Source organism: Medicago sativa, chromosome 8 (assembly GCF_051527215.1).
Source record: "Medicago sativa cultivar Bolivia chromosome 8, Bolivia_mono, whole genome shotgun sequence".
NCBI classification, from domain to species: domain Eukaryota; kingdom Viridiplantae; phylum Streptophyta; class Magnoliopsida; order Fabales; family Fabaceae; genus Medicago; species Medicago sativa.
In genome coordinates, this window is record NC_140756.1 from 66,190,909 (window position 1) to 66,209,019 (window position 18,111).

General features: G+C 36.3%; 3 protein-coding genes across 3 annotated transcripts; all 3 read left to right on the plus strand.

The window, feature by feature from the left end:
- The first annotated feature begins 231 nt into the window (after window positions 1-231).
- Window positions 232-1,118, plus strand: LOC146900647 (aspartyl protease family protein 1-like). Its single transcript, XM_085739123.1, has 3 exons — window positions 232-385; window positions 516-587; window positions 704-1,118. Exons 1-3 carry the CDS (start codon window positions 301-303, stop codon window positions 937-939), a joined length of 393 nt encoding a protein of 130 aa, XP_085595249.1. The 5' UTR covers window positions 232-300; the 3' UTR covers window positions 940-1,118.
- A 4,750-nt stretch (window positions 1,119-5,868) lies between these two features.
- Window positions 5,869-6,746, plus strand: LOC146900648 (uncharacterized). The gene is made up of 2 exons (XM_085736967.1): window positions 5,869-6,135; window positions 6,242-6,746. The coding sequence occupies exons 1-2, from the start codon at window positions 5,936-5,938 to the stop codon at window positions 6,744-6,746; spliced, it is 705 nt and encodes a 234-aa protein (XP_085593093.1). The 5' UTR covers window positions 5,869-5,935.
- Window positions 6,747-13,717: 6,971 nt separating this feature from the next.
- LOC146900649 (aspartyl protease family protein 1-like) lies at window positions 13,718-17,796 on the plus strand. The gene is made up of 10 exons (XM_085731364.1): window positions 13,718-14,129; window positions 14,890-15,025; window positions 15,483-15,715; window positions 16,011-16,235; window positions 16,376-16,511; window positions 16,595-16,677; window positions 16,771-16,867; window positions 16,955-17,015; window positions 17,221-17,292; window positions 17,389-17,796. Exons 1-10 carry the CDS (start codon window positions 13,804-13,806, stop codon window positions 17,580-17,582), a joined length of 1,563 nt encoding a protein of 520 aa, XP_085587490.1. The 5' UTR covers window positions 13,718-13,803; the 3' UTR covers window positions 17,583-17,796.
- Window positions 17,797-18,111: the final 315 nt, after the last annotated feature.

Here is an 18,111-nt window from a genome sequence, read left to right on the forward strand (position 1 = left end):
CTTGCTCTTGGATCGCTCAATTTCTCTCCTCTTTCGATAGGTTCATGCCTCGATGAATACCAACCTTGTATACCTCACCCCAAAGTTAATCGAATAATTTCCTTTTATGCCACTGTAACATTCAACATTTGTTTTCAAGACGAGACTCCATTTAATATGAACCCATCACAGTAAGTGGTAATTCCCTGTGTCTTGCCTCTGATTATCCATATAACATTCAACAGGTAATAGTGCCAGCTTGAAACCTCTTAAATCTATGTATCTAAGAACTGTTAAGCTTTGGGGATATACATATAACAGATGATGTTTTTCTTACTACTTATACAGAGTGAACTTGTATATTGTCTAGCAGTAGTGAAGAGTGCTGAGCTGAACATAATTGGACGTAAGTCTCTTATACTTTCTTGAGAAAGAAGTTTTCTTTAGACTGTGAACGCAGAAATCCAAATGATGCATATGATGTATCATATCATATATGTTCATTCTCATGCCTCGGCTCTTGATGTTGATTGCAGAAAACTTCATGACTGGTTACCGTGTTGTTTTTGACCGGGAAAAGCTCATATTGGGATGGAAGAAATCTGATTGTAAGTGGTTATTTTCTTCTCTTCTCACAGTTACATTTTCTTCTCTTCTCACAGTTACCATTCTCTAATTTATTGTTTATATGTTGAGTTTGATATATACTTTGAGGCCTTGACAGGTTATGACATTGAGGATCATAATAATGCCATCCCAACAGGACAACACTCAGATAAGGTGCCTCCTGCAGTCGCTGCGGGGCTTGGCGATTACCCTGCCACAGATTCAAGCAGAAAGTCCAAATACAATTCACAACATTCAAGTGCATCACAGTCGTCGCTTTATAGCCACACTTCACTTCTGACTTGCTTTGGATTTCTAATTTCTTATATTTTGTTTTGTTTACATGTTCTATGATCATTCATTCATTTGTATGGGTTATTTATAGTTTGTGGTAAAGTTAGCTCATATAATGGTCTACATGTTGATATTAGAGCACCTTTTATTTTCTTGTTCTTTAGTTTAGTTATGTAGAAATTGGAATATTTTTTCTCTCTCATATAACAGTGTAAATGCAATCTCTTTAAGTTTTCTTTGGACTCTAAAGGCTATGTTAAGTGGATTTGAGATGGTGTCCGGTCTAAAGGTTAATTATCACAAGAGCTCTCTTATTGGAGTGAACGTTACGAGAGATTTTATGGAGACGGCTTGTAGATTCTTGGGTTGTAAAGAAGGTAGTGTGCCTTTTAATTACTTGGGGCTACCGGTCGGAGCTAACTCCAAGAAGCTATCCACTTGGGAACCAATGTTGGAAAAACTCCGGAATAGGCTCAATTCATGGGGAAACAAATATGTAAGCCTTGGAGGTAGAATTACTCTCCTTAACTCCGTTTTGAATGCAATCCCTATTTTCTTCTTGTCCTTTTTAATAATTCCGGCAAAAGTGGTGAAGATGGTTACCCGGATCCAAAGAGAATTTCTTTGGGGAGGGGTGGGTGGAGGGAGGAAAATTTGTTGGGTAAAGTGGAAGCGGATTTGTCAACCTAAGAGTAAGGGAGGTTTAGGGGTGAGAGATGTTAAGATTGTAAATGCAAGTCTTTTGGCCAAGTGGAAGTGGCGTTTACTCCAAGACGACCTTCCTCTTTGGAAGGTGGTGTTGATAGAGAAATACGGGGAAAATGTTTGTAAGCTTAATTTGGAGGAAGGGGCTAGATGGCCGCGCTTTGCATCGGGGTGGTGGAAGGATTTGAAGACGTTGGAAGTTGGTTCGGGTGAGAATTGGTTCTCAACAAATGTGGTTCGTAAGGTGTCAAATGGGAGGAATACTAGTTTTTGGACGGATAGGTGGATCGGCGAGCAATCTTTAGCTCTTATCTTTCCCCGTATCTATTCCATTTCGACACACAAAGAGGCTACCGTAAGGGACATGTGGAGTATGGTTGATGGTGGGGTGGTTTGGAACCTTACTTGGAGGAGACAACCATTCCTATGGGAAAGAAACCTTATTGCCAATTTAATAGCTCTTATAGAAGATGTTGATTTGGGTACGGAAGAGGATAGGTGGTGTTGGTTGCCGGAAGAGGGGGGCACGTTCACGGTGCGGTCGTCTTATAGATTGTTGGAGGAATTTGCTATTCTTCAAGAGGGGTTAAGTGGGATAGAGGAGGAAGTGTTTGGCAATCTTTGGAAGAGTCCGGCTCCCTCTAAGGTCGTGGCTTTTTCTTGGATGGCTATTTTGAACCGTATTCCATCAAAGGTAAATCTTCAACGTCGAAATATATTGGCTCCCGGGGAATCTAGTGCTTGTGTGCTATGTGGTGCTTTGGAGGAGACAACTTCCCATCTCTTTTTGCATTGTGAGGTGGCGTTGTTAGTTTGGCGTAAGGTGCTAAATTGGTTAGACATCGACTTTATCACTCCTCCGAATTTGCTTGTTCATTTTGCGTGTTGGAGTGGAGCGGCGAATTCTAGTCACATCCGGAAAGCGTTTTGGTTGATTTGGCATGCATCTATTTGGATGATTTGGAAGGAAAGGAATGCGAGGATTTTTAGGAACCAATTCAAGCACTTGGACGAGATTGTGGAAGAAATCAAAGTGGTATCTTGGGTTTGGTCTCTGAGTAGATTGAGGATAGCTTCATGCCTCTTTTATGAGTGGTGTTGGAACCCAGGAGAGTGTATTACTAGGAAGTGATGTCTAGGCTTTGGTGGGGGAGATTTTGGGTCTCGGCTTCCCTGACTTTTTGGTTATTAGGCTGTTATGGAATCTTAGGCATGGCTTTTTTGCCTCCCTGTTAGTTTGATTTCTGTTTTCTTCGTAGTGCTAGCGCCTTTGGTTATCAGGAGTGTTGTGCTCTCTGATCCTGAAAGGATGTTTTAGCCTCTGTTGTAACTTTCTGCTACTTGCACACCTTGTGCTTGGCTTTCAATTGAATATGCTATTTCTAAAAAAAAAAAAAAAATAGTCTATGTGAATTTTTTATTTAATTCAATTTAGCCCTGTTAGGTTTCACCTTAAGTCATAGGCATTATCATTGAAAGCTTATCCATGGGTGCATGATTATTATTAATTATTATCAAACTCAAATAGCGTAAAGGGATGGTTTTCTTCTTTTGTTCGTGTCTCACAAACACTTGGAGTAGATATATTTTTAGCTGAGAAGTCTATTGTGTAGAATGTGGTGGCGATGCATCACAATCACAAATTCAAAAGACAAACAAAAAGGAGAGTCCTAAAAAAGAAACAAAAGAAAGTCACGCATACTTGCATTGATGAGAGAAAAAAGCTTCACAAATCAACACTCCTAGCCACATGGCTGAACATGACTGACCTCACAAAATACAAATAAAAGAATGGACAATAGTCACTTTGGTCATTCAATGTGCAACAAATAGCCACATTAATATCTCAATGTATCAAAATTTAAAAATAGTTATTGGTTGAACATTTCGTTAGTTAAAATAGTTACTAACATTAAATTAGCTCTTTAATATTGACATTTAATATTGACATGAACTTTTTTTATTTATGGATTGATACGATAATAGATAAGTACTTATAAAGACTAATGTGATAGGCTTAATTCGATATTTGGTCCCTTTGCTTTTGCTCCGTCAGTCAAAATGGTCCCATCCGTCAAATGCTACTCTTTCCCGTTAGTTTTGCACACGTGGACGATTCTATGTGGCTACAGCGTGGCACGTATATAACGTGTTTTTGGACATAGAGAGAGAAACGGATGCTGGTTTTAGAAAGTTGAAAAGTTTTAGAGAGAGAGAGCGCGAAAAAGAAGAAAAAGGCTTGGCTGAAGAATCAAAGAGGAAGAAGAAGTGCGTTTTCGATAGTTGAAGACGAAAATGGCTGCAGAAGATCCCGATTTTGAGGGTCCGATTGTCGAGGTTGTCTTCTCTTTCGTTTTGCTTTAGGGTTTAGGGTTTGTTCATATTTCTGGTTTAGTATGGTTTTTGGTTTTTCATGCTGGTTTATGGGTTTGGGATCTGGTTTAGGGTTAGGGTTTTCGAAAAATAACAATTTTTTAATCAACTGATTATCGTTTTAGGGTTTCGAAATTAAATGAACTGCAAGTCGTTTTAATCTTGTTGTTCCTGGGTTGAGTTGTTTGTTTCTCTTTTGTAACAGTTAGAAGGTAGGTTTATGCTATTGGTTCATCATGGGGGGGTGTTTATTCAATTTCACCATACCAAATATATTGGAAAAGAAATTGTGTTAGAAGCTGAGCCAGATTACTGGAGTTACTTTTCTTTGCTAGCAACTATTAAGAGACTAGGGGAACCCATGATTTCGAGCCTTTGGTACTATGACCCTTATCTAGAGGAAAACTTGATTAGGTTGAGGGATGACCAAGGTTGTAGAAGGATGCAACATATAGCAGAAATGAATAAGCAGGTTCATCTTTATGTTATACACTTTGTAGACCCACGAAATTTTGGAAAATTGAACCCTTTAGATGAAGCCAATGACTTTCCTGTACCCAATGCTGGAGTTGTTTTGGAGGAAATTGTAGATGATGTGGAAAATGGGGGTGGTCTTATGATTGAGTACCCTGTAGTGGTGGAAGAAAATGAAGGAAATGTTGTGGATGAAGGAAATGCTGTTGACATGGTGGGAAATGAGGGAAATGCTGATAATATGAATGAAAATGAGTTGAATGAGGGTAATGTGGTAATTGAAGGTGATATGGATGGTGGGGCCAACAACGGGGCACATGGTGGAGTAACTGAGGTGATTATTATAACTGATGGGGGTCCCACTGGTGTGAATGAAACAAATAAGGATAGGTCCACTGAGTTTGGTGAGGGATTAAATAATGACATAAGTGTTGCTGGCCCATCTGTGGTTGAGAAAACTGGTGAGGAGGGAACTACAGCTGGTCTAGATGAAGAATTGAGGGATGGGCTTGATCTTAACTTAGAAGATTATGATGATGAGGGTTTATGGGTAGGTGTGGAAAAGGAAGATAGTGCTCTGCAACTGTCCTTTAGAGACTCAGAGGAAGAGGTTGGGGATAAAGATAACTTTGGTGAGGCAGAAGTTGAGGAAGCAGATAAAGCAGGTGAGGTTTTAGGGGAGAAAGAAAATGAGGTTTAAGCAGGTCCATCAACTGTTACTGTTTGTGAATCAACTGAGGAAGAAACTGGTCCATCCTCTGCAACTGTTGGTCAATCAACTCAGGGAGAAGCTGCTCCATCCTCTGCAACAGTTGGTGAATCTAGTGGTAGTAAGGCTAAGAAGAAAAGGGGAAGACCAAAGAAACAAAAACAAAAGAGCAATGAGCCTGTGTTTGAGGATGAGGTCTTAGCTCATCAAGTTAACAGAAATGAAAATGGTGAGGCAGTTCCTGGTCAGTCAATAGTGAGGGATAGAGGTTTAAGTGATGATGAGGAGTACAACAGTGATGAGTTGGATAGTGGTGCTGAAACTGAAGATGAGGAAGAAAATATAGGCAGGAAGCATAAGTTTCCAACCTTCAAGCAACCTGAGAACATGAGAGACTATGAGTGGGAGGCAGGGACATATTAGTGACCAACAAAAGGTAAATAATTTTAATTTATTCATTTTCTGTTTTAACCTTATTGTTTTATTAATTTAACCATCCCTAATATGGTGTAGGGTCTTCTGCCTGCTATGGATGAGTTACTTCCTAGAGTGGATCAGAGATTTTGTGTGAGGCATCTTTACAACAACTTCAGGAAGAAATATCCTGGTAAGAAATTAAAAGAGCTAATGTGGAAGGCAGCAAAGGCAACATATGATAATGCATTTAATGATGTTATGGATGAGATTAAAGCCATTAATGAAGGAGCATATGAGTATCTGAAGAAAATTCCAGCTAGGCATTGGAGCAAGTCAAGATTTACAAGTGGACCACTATGTGATGCTCTGGTGAACAACATGTCAAAGGCCTTCAATTCCACCATTATCATTGCTAGAGGAAAACCAGTGGTCACTATGTTTGAAGAAATTAGAGTGTACCTGATGGAGAGATGGGAAGCAAATAGGCAGAAAATTGCTACATATGAGGATGAAGTCTTGCCTAACATCAAAAAAAGGATTGCAAGAGAATCTGCATACACCAATAACTGGTTGGTTAGGTATGTGATCTCATATAGCTACTGTCATTTATATGTTTCTGCCATTATGATTATGCTTGTTGCTTGTTGCTTGAAAATTGCTTTGTCAATTTGTTAAATTGTTTAGGCGTTCAAGTGAATATGATTATGAAGTCAGACGCATTGCTTCATTAACTGAGAAGTACTCTGTCAATCTACTTAGGAGGGAATGTGATTGTAGGAAATGGTTGTTGACAGGTTTACCATGTTGTCATGCCATTTCCTGCACGAAGAGCCAGGACATGAACATCAATGATTTTGTTCCAGACTGTTTCAAGAAAGAAAGGTATGCAGCATGCTACAGCAGTGTGATCTATCCAGCTAATGGGCAGTGTTTATGGGAAAAAACACCATATGCTGATCTTCAGCCACCACCAATCAAAAGGCAAGCAGGCAGGCCAAAGAAGAAGAGAACCAGGGATGCTAATGAAATGCTTGATGCTAATCAGATGAAGAGGGCTAAGTGGGGTATAAAGTGCAGTAGATGTAAACAGAGTGGACATAACAAGTCCACCTGCAAGCTGCCAGCACCTCCACCAGCATCTGAAGGCACAACAGGGCAGAATCCAACACCTGCAACTGCACCATCTTAAAGCCAAAGATCAGTGCAGCCTCCACAACCTGCCACTGCACCAAGATCAGTGCAGCCTCCACAACCTGCAGCTGCACCTGCACCTGCAACTGCACCATCTTCAAATATCAGGAGAAGGAAGGGCAAGCAACATGTTTCAGCAACACAGGCAGGGCAGCCAAAAAAGAAGAAGGGAACTGCTAGAGGCAAGGGTTCAACTTCAAGCCAGCCATAGCTACTTGTTATGTTATGCTTAAGTTTAGTAATGGTAGCTTATTTTGATGCCTAAGTGCATATATTTTGATGTACTCATGTCACTGATATGGTTTAAGACTGATATGGTTTAAGCTTAGTAATGGTACCTTATTTTGATGTAATGGTAGCTTAATGGTTTAAGCTTAGTAATGGTACCTTATTTTGATGTAATGGTAGCTTATTTTGATGCCTAAGTGCATATATTTTGATGTACTCATGTCACTGATATGGTTTAGTAATGACAAAGTGGTTTATGAAATATTACAATCTGATTTACATCTGTTCCTGCTACTGATTTACATCTGTTCCTGCAATTTGATGTCTAAGGCTTACCAATTTCATCTTAATTATAAGTTCATAATTTGGTATTCTTTGAATTTCCAAAACATCTTTTATTTTCAATCGCCAAATTCGGTATTCTTTGACAGTTCAAAACATCTTTCATTTTACAAACATTTTCATTATTTCATATCAAATTACAGAACATTTGAAGCAACAACTTCAATTCAAATCACATTTCAAAACAACAATTTAAAGGCAAATCAACATAATTCATTCATTTCAAACTTGTTCATGTTACACAACCAACCAATAGTACATACCATCATATTACAACTTTCTAACAATTTTCCTATTTCAAATAAACATTACTGAAGTTTCCATTAGGTTTGCATAATTGCATTGTTCCTAACACTAGGCAAACTCCAAAACATAATAATCCTAAAATAATTGACATCTTAAGCCAACATCTGGTCTTCCCCAATTGATTCTTCAACTTTTGATTCTTTTTCTCCAACTTTGCAATCTTCAAATCCTTGTCATCACAGAACTCTTCATCAACTAACTTGATGAAACTACAACCCTTGTCAAATTGATTTTTGTAGTTTCTGCAACCCAAGAACTTTTTTCCACAGTTTGGATTGTAGGTATCTGTAACAGTTCTAACAATTGTTTCTTCTCCACACCTGCATTCCGTAATTGCTCTCTTTCTCAAATTCGAACCTACAGACATGGCTGATTGACCCAGATGATTTGACATATCTCAGATTCTGCTTCGACCCAGATGAATTGCAACAGGATTGCTTCTGCTTCGACTTTGGGGTTTTAATTCGAATTTGGCTTGATTCAGAATTGAAGGATTGAAGGAAGAAAGCAGACACAACAGGGCCACATGATTGATTCAAATTCGAATTTGGCTTTCAGAGAGAGAGTGAATTATAGAGAGAGAGAGAGAGAGAGGCGCGATTGAAGATGAAGAGGGAAGGAAGAACCCTAATTTTGGGTTTTCAGATAGGATCAAAGCCTTATATACGTGCCACGCTGTAGCCACATAGGATCGTCCACGTGTGCAAAACTAACGGGAAAGAGTAGCATTTGACGGATGGGACCATTTTGACTGACGGAGCAAAAGCAAAGGGACCAAATCGTTCATTTTAGAACTTATGGGACCAAAATGAAAACAACAAATTAGTTAAGGGACCAAATATCGAATTAAGCCAATGTGATAATAAAATAAATATATTGAGGGACTAATATGACAATATTAACAAAATATTTTAATGTAAGAGACGATTATGACAAACATAGTGCATAATCATCGACTATTTTGAAATTTTATACATTATTAAACTATTATGGCTACTCGTTACACATTTAAATACTAGAATAACTATTACCCAACAAACAACACAATTTGTTCTTTCAAAAAAAAAAAAACAACACAATTTGTACTCTCTCTTTCACTAATTGTTTGGTTTTTTCTTCTTCTTCGTCTCCAATTTTTGGAAGATAATAATTCCGAACTATTAGTTCTTTAACTGATATTTATTAACCACTTGCTCACTTTCAATTATTTGGTTTAATGTTTTGTTCTTTAGATTCAAACATACATATTAAGAAACAATAACTTTCATCCTTAATTCATCTATAAAAAAATTATTTAATATTTTTATGTAGATAAAAAACATGCTTGATTGTATGCAAGTTTTTCAAAACAACCAAAATTACGAGTCAAAAATAAAAAACTTTATTTGAAAAACTAAATTATAAGCAGAGGGAGTAAGTGGTGTTTTCCTTCAACCGATTGTACATAGATGTTGGACATATAATCTTCACCGAGTCAAACTTAAAATTAGTATTAGTGTTTGTTTGGTAACACGGTGGATTATCACGCTTGTTCATCATGGTATCAAAGATGCACTTATTTGATGGTTCATTATACTAATTGTGAAACTTTTGAATACAACGGTTCTACATAATTGCTCATGATAAACAACATGAGAATACACTACTAATATTCTGTTCCATACCATATTTGCATGAATGTCAATGATTATCTAAGAATTTGTCCAAAAAAAAAAAGAATCCAAGAATAAAAAATTCAACATGTTTGCTCAATTGTTTATGTATCTCTTAAAGGCAAGCAACCAACATATATAGAAATGGAGTTTGGCAGTAGGTATGGACTGCAGAAACAAGTAGCATACATGTGATACGGAATGGAAAAAGAAAAGCAAAAAGGTATTAACTTCAATCAATGAAGTCCATGTACATGATACGATACGACACCGATATGTCTATGCGATTTTTTTTTAAAATTCAAGATACGATACGGCTGGGATAATTCAATACAAAATTAAATTTAAACTATATATTAAAATTCAAATTACAAAATGTGGACTAAAATTTAAAAGTAAAAAAATTGGCGCAAAACCTAGACCAAACAGACATAGAAAAACGATAAGGCACAACAATAGAATTGCATTCACACAACAATCAACAATAGCATCATTCTCAAACAAACAAAGAGACATAAAATAGACGACGGCAACAATAAAAATATAAATGTAAGTAATATTGATGATAAAGAAAATGACAATTAGTCAATTACATACATATATATATATATATATATATATATATATATATATATATATATATATTTGAATGGCAAAATATATTATATATATAAGGGGATTAAATCCCAAGTATTACACCAAAAGGAGAAAATAAAAACACCAAAAAACCCCAAAGAAAAACCACCAGCACCCTCAAAATGCCGAAACCCCTAACCACCGCTCCTCAAAGAACCAACACCGCCAACAGTGATAAAATAGGCACCCGAAGTGATTTTGCTTCAAACATTCAGCTTCGACCACCACTCAAGTTCCGGTCTAACGGAGGAGACATCACAACAACCTTGAAGGACTTGAGTCACAAACTTGCTTCCGACCTCGAATCAAAAGCGATCGGCCCACAAGACTCCCAACACAAGTCAAAAAAGCACCCCTCAACTCACGTACCACCAGAGCAGACACCTTAACCTGTCCAAAACCTCGACCCACCAATAACCCGATGCCAAAATCCAAAGACAGAAAAAAAAGGCGGAACAGTAGCGCAAAGCGAACCAGCTCGAACACAAACAAATCAAAACAAGCCACCAAAACAACCTGCCTCACCACCACATGAAAAGACTGGCGCACAACCCAACCCTCAGCTAGACAACCACAAGCCACCAAGATCCTTACGACGACAACGATCCGGAAGTTGCGAAGGAGGATTAATCGTGAAGGACCTACACTCGCCGGTAGCTGAGCAGACAAGATGGCTAAAGGTGCAACAAACGACTACTTCGTCAACACTAAGCATCTGCACACCTAGCTCTTTTGAGCAACAAGAGCCAAGCAACCAAACCCTAATCCAATAGCAGGAGGCCTCCAACGGCAAGGCTCCGAAGAAACAAAACGGCAGCACCGACAAAACACAACCCCGACAACACACATAAACCGACCCTGAGGAGAAAGTGAACCACCAAAAGGCCGAGGGAGATCTAGAAAGCCTCGACCCTAGACCCTTGACAGGATACAACACCTAAACCACAAACACAACAAAACAAACACAGACAAAACAGAAAGACAACTCAACAGAGAACCACCAAGGGGCTGAGGGAGATCTAAACAGCCTCGACCCTAGACCCGAGACATGACCCAACACCTAAAACGAAAACACAACAAAACAAGCACAAACAAAACAGACCAAAAAGAGAGCGGTGAACCGCCAAAGGATTGAGGGAGACCTAAAACAGTCTCGACCATAGTCCCTTGACATAACACCACCCTAACACACAACCACAACACAACAAACAGACAACAAAAACAACACTAACAAACAACACCGAGGACGCACCAACAGACACGAACAACACCAACAACTTGCACACCAAAAACAGCCACGACACACACACGAGACCACTAGAGGGAACCGGACACCACGCACCAAACACGGAGACCCGAGCCGGACACCAACAACACCAGATCCCGCAACCACCACTGCCAACCGGCAAAACAACCCACCGGAAGCCACCTAACGATAACAGATCCGGAGAAGAGATCCGAGCAAGACGCACCAGCTTGTAGAAAAAAGGTGGCAGAACCGCGACAGAGGAAGCAGACGGGAAGAGGAGAGCGGAAGGCAACATCGATGACAGAAGAAGGACGTCGGAGGTGCGACGGTGGTGCCGGAGCCACCTAGAGCCACCATCAAAAGGTCTTGGTGACTCTCCCGTACAGATCTGACGCCGACGACACCTGAGAAAACCACCCTAAGTGGCTGTGACCCCGTCGGGGAAGAAGGATGGTGCATCCATGATATATCCTAAATAGAAAACATTGTTACTTAATCAATTACATACATATATATATATATATATATATATATATATATATATATATATATATAGAGGGTGTATCAAGTGAGAGGAGTTTTAAAATGAGAGGTGAGAGCATTAAATATTAACCATTTGATTAAAACTAACGGTCCAGATCTTGTGTTGGCTTGAAATTGCAAATTTTGTCTCTTTTTCCAAAATCACGCGCGCGTGTAACTAGCGTATGCTCCAGCAATTACTTTCTCCCTTCTCATTTTGATTACCACCTTCTCTCTCCTCTTTCTCACTCTGTAACTCCTCCTTTCTCTTCTCATTTTTTATTCTTCTCATGACCCTTTGCAAACTACGACTATAGTTTCAACTCACATATTTTATCCCTTTTTCTTCTTCTTAGTCAGTAAGTCCTTTCTTACTTGTTATCTCCTTTATAGATAAATTAGTAACCGTGGTTTGACGTGCTTGCATCTCAACATTTGCTATAAATTCATTTTCATGCTTGAAACTAAACAATTTTAAACAATTAAAATTCAAAACACACAAAAAAAAGTTAAATACCATTATAAATTGACTTTGATTTACAAGCTCCCTTTAATTTTAGAACCTCTTGCAATTGACTGGTTGGTGTTCATTTTATTTCTTGAATTGAAACTGAAAATTATATCAGCAAAACAGTTAATCTTTGATTGAAGTTTTGAAGTGATATTGTATTTCGCACATATCGGTTTTCCACCGCCTATCCCTCGTATCCTAGATGTATCTGAAAAGAATCGGATAATTATTTTTTTTAAAAAAAATTTAATCTTCGGATAATCTCCTGATACGTATCGGAAAGTATCGGATAAATATCGATGCATGATACGTAGAGGATAATGTACGTCATCCATTTTAAAATATCTGAGCTTGAGAGACTTCAATGCCAAACAAACTTTTGCCATTCATTAAACTATTAAAATAAAATTGAAAATAAACAAATAATCAAATGAGTCTGAAAACATACGGTAACATACTAATCTCTAATTCTCTAGACTCAGAGTACCGTGTTTCTATTCTAGGTACTTGTAAAAAAAAAAGAAATTCAAATTCAAAAATAGTAATTTCTAGTATCTCTTTTATAAAAGATAAATATGTCAATAAAAATTGATGCATTTAATCTATATTATAAATGAAATATATCAATTTTTGTTAATTTATTTGTCTTCTATAAAAAAGACTTTGAGAGAGTATTTAAATAGCATAAAATAAAAAATAATTTGAATGAACTTTTAATGGCTGTTGGTCCACATTCATACGTGTGTAGTCAATAATGATCCCCACTCCCGTTAGAGAGGTGCTGAGGACTATGGACTATAGGAGACTTTTATTTTGTGTTGACCATAAGACGAGAGTTATTACCAATTTTTTTTATCCATAAATCTAAGATCAATTGCAAATTGATGCAATTATTTTTTTTTCCTAAATATATCTTTTATTATTAATTTATTTTGAAATATAGAAAAATTAACATTGAATACATTTCTATATACAAAGATAGTTCATCCGGGGATAGTCACATATTTTAAGACAAATTTATTACTTAAAACATATTTTGTAATACTCATGATTTTTATTAGATACTTCCTCCGTTTGAAAATACATGTCTAAATCAACCACTTCACATATGTCAATGCACAATTTTGACCGTTAATATCTTTAATTATCTAAAGTAAAAAATTATAAAAATTTAATATTTTAAAAATATTTGTCTAGAGAAATCAAACAACAGCCTACATGCTAATATTTCTATTTATACATTAGTAAAAAAGTATGATCAAATAAGTCAAGTAAATAGTGCACATTGCAAAAATTGGACATGTATTTTGAAACGGGTGGAGCAATAGACAGAGTAAGATTAAGAAATTTAGATAAGTGTTAATTAGAAAAAATGGATATCGAACAATTTATAAATGAGAGAAGATTCAATAATAAACCTATAATTTAGAAGGGAAAAAAAAAAAACTTAATTAAGAATCCTCCTCTACCAAACACAATAATTTTCATTTCTTAATTATCCGTATAAGTTTTTTCATTTCATTATCTTATCAATGCACATTGTCTACCAAACATATCAAAATTAAATTAAACATATCATTCAACAAAATTCCACCTTCAAATTTTCATCATGGCTAGCAACTACTATAGCCATGACTCTGTAACTTCGCTACTGGTGTCATCGTTGATGGTGTTGGTGTTGAGTTTATCTTCACATAGTTGCTACGGTTTCGGAAAATTCGGTTTGGATATTCATCATAGATTCTCGGATCCAGTAACCGAGATTCTAGGCATTGGTAATGATGAATTGTTACCTCATAAAGGAACTCCTCAATACTATGCTACTATGGTTCATAGAGATCGCGTTTTTCATGGCCGGAGACTCGCCGGTGATCGTGATACGCCGATCACTTTCGCCGCCGGCAATGAAACTCATCAGATTGCTGCTTTTGGATTGTATGACAATTCATCTCCCACTCCTTATCACTTTTCAATTTCCCACTTTATTCTAAATTCTCTCGTATTAGTTATATTTTTAAATTATAACAAAAGATATATTTTTTATGGTTATAGTATTTTTAGGAATCTTGTGTGAAATTTTGACTATAAAAGGAATATAGGGAATTTATTTTGTTTGGTTTTGTACATGTGTACAGTAATGGATGGAATACTGAAAACCATAGAATTAAGCTGGAAAATTCATTGGTCTTTATTTTGGTATAAGATTGTAATTTCTTGCCAGAGCCATTTTTTAATTTTCTTTAACAGTGCCAAAGCCAATTAGTTGTTGTTTGTTAAAGAAAATTTGGGCCTAGTTTTACATAAGTACATTTATACTCCATTTTTAAGAATAAAAAAAAGTTTAATCATGAGTACATATAATAGCAATAATAATCAATTAAAACTTAAATAACAATGTTGCTTAAATCTAATAGGGTGAAGTGGGCTAGTCCATAGAGTTTAGCTAGCTCTGACTTTAAATAGGCCCCTCCAATTGGACGGTGAGATTGAACTCCTCAGATTAGTCGGTCTTGGGCTAGATACCGAGTTTTCAGAAAAATTCAATAGGGTGAAGTTAGTTACAATTTGCTTAAGTTTGAGCACATCAATAGGACATGTTTTTTTTCCTTATATTTGAGTATAGAGTGAATATTGTATATGATGTTGTGTATGCCTGTATGGTGGTAATAATTTATCCTGGTTGTTTGGATTTCAGTTTGCATTTTGCCAATGTTTCGGTTGGGACACCACCTTTATGGTTTTTGGTGGCATTGGATACCGGCAGTGACTTGTTTTGGTTACCTTGTAATTGTACCAGTTGCGTGCGCGGTTTAAAGACACAAAATGGAAAGGTTTGTATTCTGAACTGTCTTTTTCAATTATAGTAACCCTTTATCAGTATATTTCTGTTACTATATGTTTGGATTGCCGGTGAATCACTGATTATAGCTTCTCAATGCATGTGTGTTGTGATTTAGTTGAAGTTTCAAAGTGTAACTATCATTATTTCGAAATGTGATTCCAAATTCGCTGTTAATCCAAACACACACTTATAGCACTGACACCATGTTTCCTTGGTAATAGTGAAGAACTTAAATAAAACTTCATTTTCATCTTAATTACTTGTTAGATATCTTGATGGTCAGTCTTGGTTAAATGGATTTTCTTTCCTTTTTTCTATGGTTTCTTTGTGAGTCCTAAATAGAACTGATTGGGAACTATGAGGTTTGTTTTTAATGGCACTTCTCTCACCCTCTCTGTCTCTCTTTAATTTGTATTTTTTTTAACAAAAATAAGATTCTTTTGCAGGTAATTGATCTTAATATCTATGAACTTGATAAGTCATCTACAAGGAAAAATGTTCCATGCAATAGCAACATGTGTAAACAAACACAATGCCATTCATCCGGTAGCAGTTGTCGGTATGAAGTTGAGTATCTTTCAAATGATACTTCATCTTCTGGATTCTTGGTTGAAGATGTGTTACATTTGATTACAGATAATGATCAAACAAAAGATATTGACACACAAATTACAATTGGGTAAAATTATTAAAATCTTAATGAGAAATTTTATAGGCTGTATGTATATTTGCCGTATCAATGTATTCTTTGCCAAATCACTTCTTTTTGAGTCCTAGTTTCCACAAGTTGATCCTTAAACTAATATTTCAAGTTTTCAACATCATTGCTTCTGTAATGTTTGATTCTCCTTTTGAAACTTCTTTCTGTAATTAACCTTTTGTTTTTGATAAATCTCATTTCCATGCTCTTAACAACCTTGAGATTTTGTCTTCTTTACATCAATTTACGGAATTTGCCATCCAATCTATTGCAGTTGTGGCCAAGTTCAGACTGGTGTGTTTCTAAATGGTGCAGCTCCAAATGGTTTATTTGGACTTGGTATGGAAAATATATCTGTTCCGAGCATCCTAGCCCAAAAGGGGCTTATTTCAGATTCTTTTTCAATGTGTTTTGGATCTGATGGTTCTGGAAGAATCACGTTTGGGGATACCGGCAGCTCGGACCAAGGAAAAACACCATTCAACCTCAGGGAATCGCAGTAAGTGGATGTTATCTTCGTTTCTTTTTTAACAAGAAGTTATCCCTTTCTTAATTGCATTCTAAATTATGCAAAAGGAAATATGAAAAATGGTTTCTAACTTCACAAGTGCTTCTTTGATCTTGGATTTTTCTTTTCAGTCCTACATATAACGTCACCATTACACAAATTATTGTGGGAGGATATGCTGCCGATCATGAGTTTCATGCAATTTTCGACTCTGGTACCTCATTCACATACCTAAATGACCCTGCTTATACGCTTATTTCCGAGAAGGTAAGTAATCTATTTTGTAGTTCCTTAAGACGGGATGACAAGTTTCATGTCATTCGAGTTAAAATTCTCCGTTGTGTTTGCAGTTCAATTCTCTAGTCAAAGCAAATCGACATTCGCCTCTATCACCTGATTCCGATCTCCCCTTTGAATACTGTTATGACATGAGGTAATAAAGGTTTGAAAGAAACCATCAGATTTTCTTCTTTATAAATCTTAGTTGAATTATTAGGTACTGAGTTGAATTGAACTACACCTGCAGTCCAGATCAGACAATCGAAGTTCCCTTTTTGAATCTAACAATGAAAGGTGGAGATGATTATTATGTCTCGGATCCAATAGTACCTGTTTCTAGTGAGGTGAGAACATGATCTCAAACTTCTGGTTTTAGGATTTCTGATGGTTCTTTAACCTTCTTAATTTCAAATTCCTTTTGTGATATCCAGGTTGAAGGAAATCTTCTTTGTTTGGGAATACAGAAAAGTGACAATTTGAATATCATTGGACGTGAGTATACAACAGAAGAAACATTTCTTCATCTAAAATATATGATAACAAAGTTTTTCATTCAGAGTTATCAATTATATTCTCCTTTTGGAAAACTATTTTGCTAATCTATGCCTTTCTATTCTTAGTTGAAACAATACTATAACAAGAACATGTATGACTTCTATACAAGCTTGATACAATCATTATATTTATCTTCATGCAGAAAACTTCATGACTGGTTACCGTATAGTCTTCGATCGCGAGAACATGAATCTTGGTTGGAAGGAATCTAACTGTGAGTATATTTTACATCTTAAGCATCAAGATATTGTCATATTTTACTTCTCTTATCCATTTATTGTAGTTGAACATTGAGATATGATCTTCTCAGGTACTGAAGAAGTGCTCTCCATACCTACTAACAAATCTCATTCTCCTGCTATTTCACCGGCTATTGCTGTAAATCCTGTGGCTAGATCAGACCCGTCAAGTAATCCTGGAAGATTTTCATCTAATCAGTCATTTAGGACGAATCCTAGTTTTGCATATATGGTGATCATTTTTACACTTATAGCCATTTTTTAGCATCTTTCTGTCATTCCATTATGTATGTATTGTTTAAATTAATAGGCTTACTGATTTTACTATACGTGAAGCAATATTGCTTCCTTTTTTTTTTTTTTTAGTTTTAGTAGCATTACTTTGATTATGGGTTTGTAAATAATACATACAATAGTATATTTGTAAACTACAGAAATTCTGATTCTCACATTAAATATTATACGGCAGTTGGTTGTCATCTTTGTTTTTTATTCAATGTTGATTATCATAAAACATTGCAATAGCACAACGCTTATTCAATATAAAATACACATCAGATAAGTCATTGCACAAATCGGTACCAAATAAATGAAAGAGTTGAGATAGAAGCCAATGTATGCAGCAAGAACTGATAATAAAAAAATCATATTATCCAATCCAAGCTGAAAATAGATTTAAGTCACCTTACTAAATTAAACAAATGTTTCATGCTTGCCAAAAGGACCGGACAAGGAAACATTTTCAAGAAAACATCTCTCATATTATAACCTTTAAATATTTTTGTTATCTTTAC

What these genes read in the sequence shown, in the direction of transcription:
- LOC146900647 (XM_085739123.1), top strand. Translation starts at nt 301, where the DNA reads ATGATGTTTTTCTTACTACTTATACAGAGTGAACTTGTATATTGTCTA. An exon ending in TGAGCTGAACATAATTGGAC is followed by an intron (nt 386 to 515) that starts GTAAGTCTCTTA and finishes TGTTGATTGCAG; the next exon opens with AAAACTTCATGACTGGTTAC. An exon ending in GGGATGGAAGAAATCTGATT is followed by an intron (nt 588 to 703) that starts GTAAGTGGTTAT and finishes AGGCCTTGACAG; the next exon opens with GTTATGACATTGAGGATCAT.
- LOC146900648 (XM_085736967.1), top strand. Translation starts at nt 5,936, where the DNA reads ATGTCAAAGGCCTTCAATTCCACCATTATCATTGCTAGAGGAAAACCA. An exon ending in ACCAATAACTGGTTGGTTAG is followed by an intron (nt 6,136 to 6,241) that starts GTATGTGATCTC and finishes TAAATTGTTTAG; the next exon opens with GCGTTCAAGTGAATATGATT.
- LOC146900649 (XM_085731364.1), top strand. Translation starts at nt 13,804, where the DNA reads ATGGCTAGCAACTACTATAGCCATGACTCTGTAACTTCGCTACTGGTG. An exon ending in TTCAACCTCAGGGAATCGCA is followed by an intron (nt 16,236 to 16,375) that starts GTAAGTGGATGT and finishes TTTTCTTTTCAG; the next exon opens with TCCTACATATAACGTCACCA. An exon ending in GAATACTGTTATGACATGAG is followed by an intron (nt 16,678 to 16,770) that starts GTAATAAAGGTT and finishes CTACACCTGCAG; the next exon opens with TCCAGATCAGACAATCGAAG.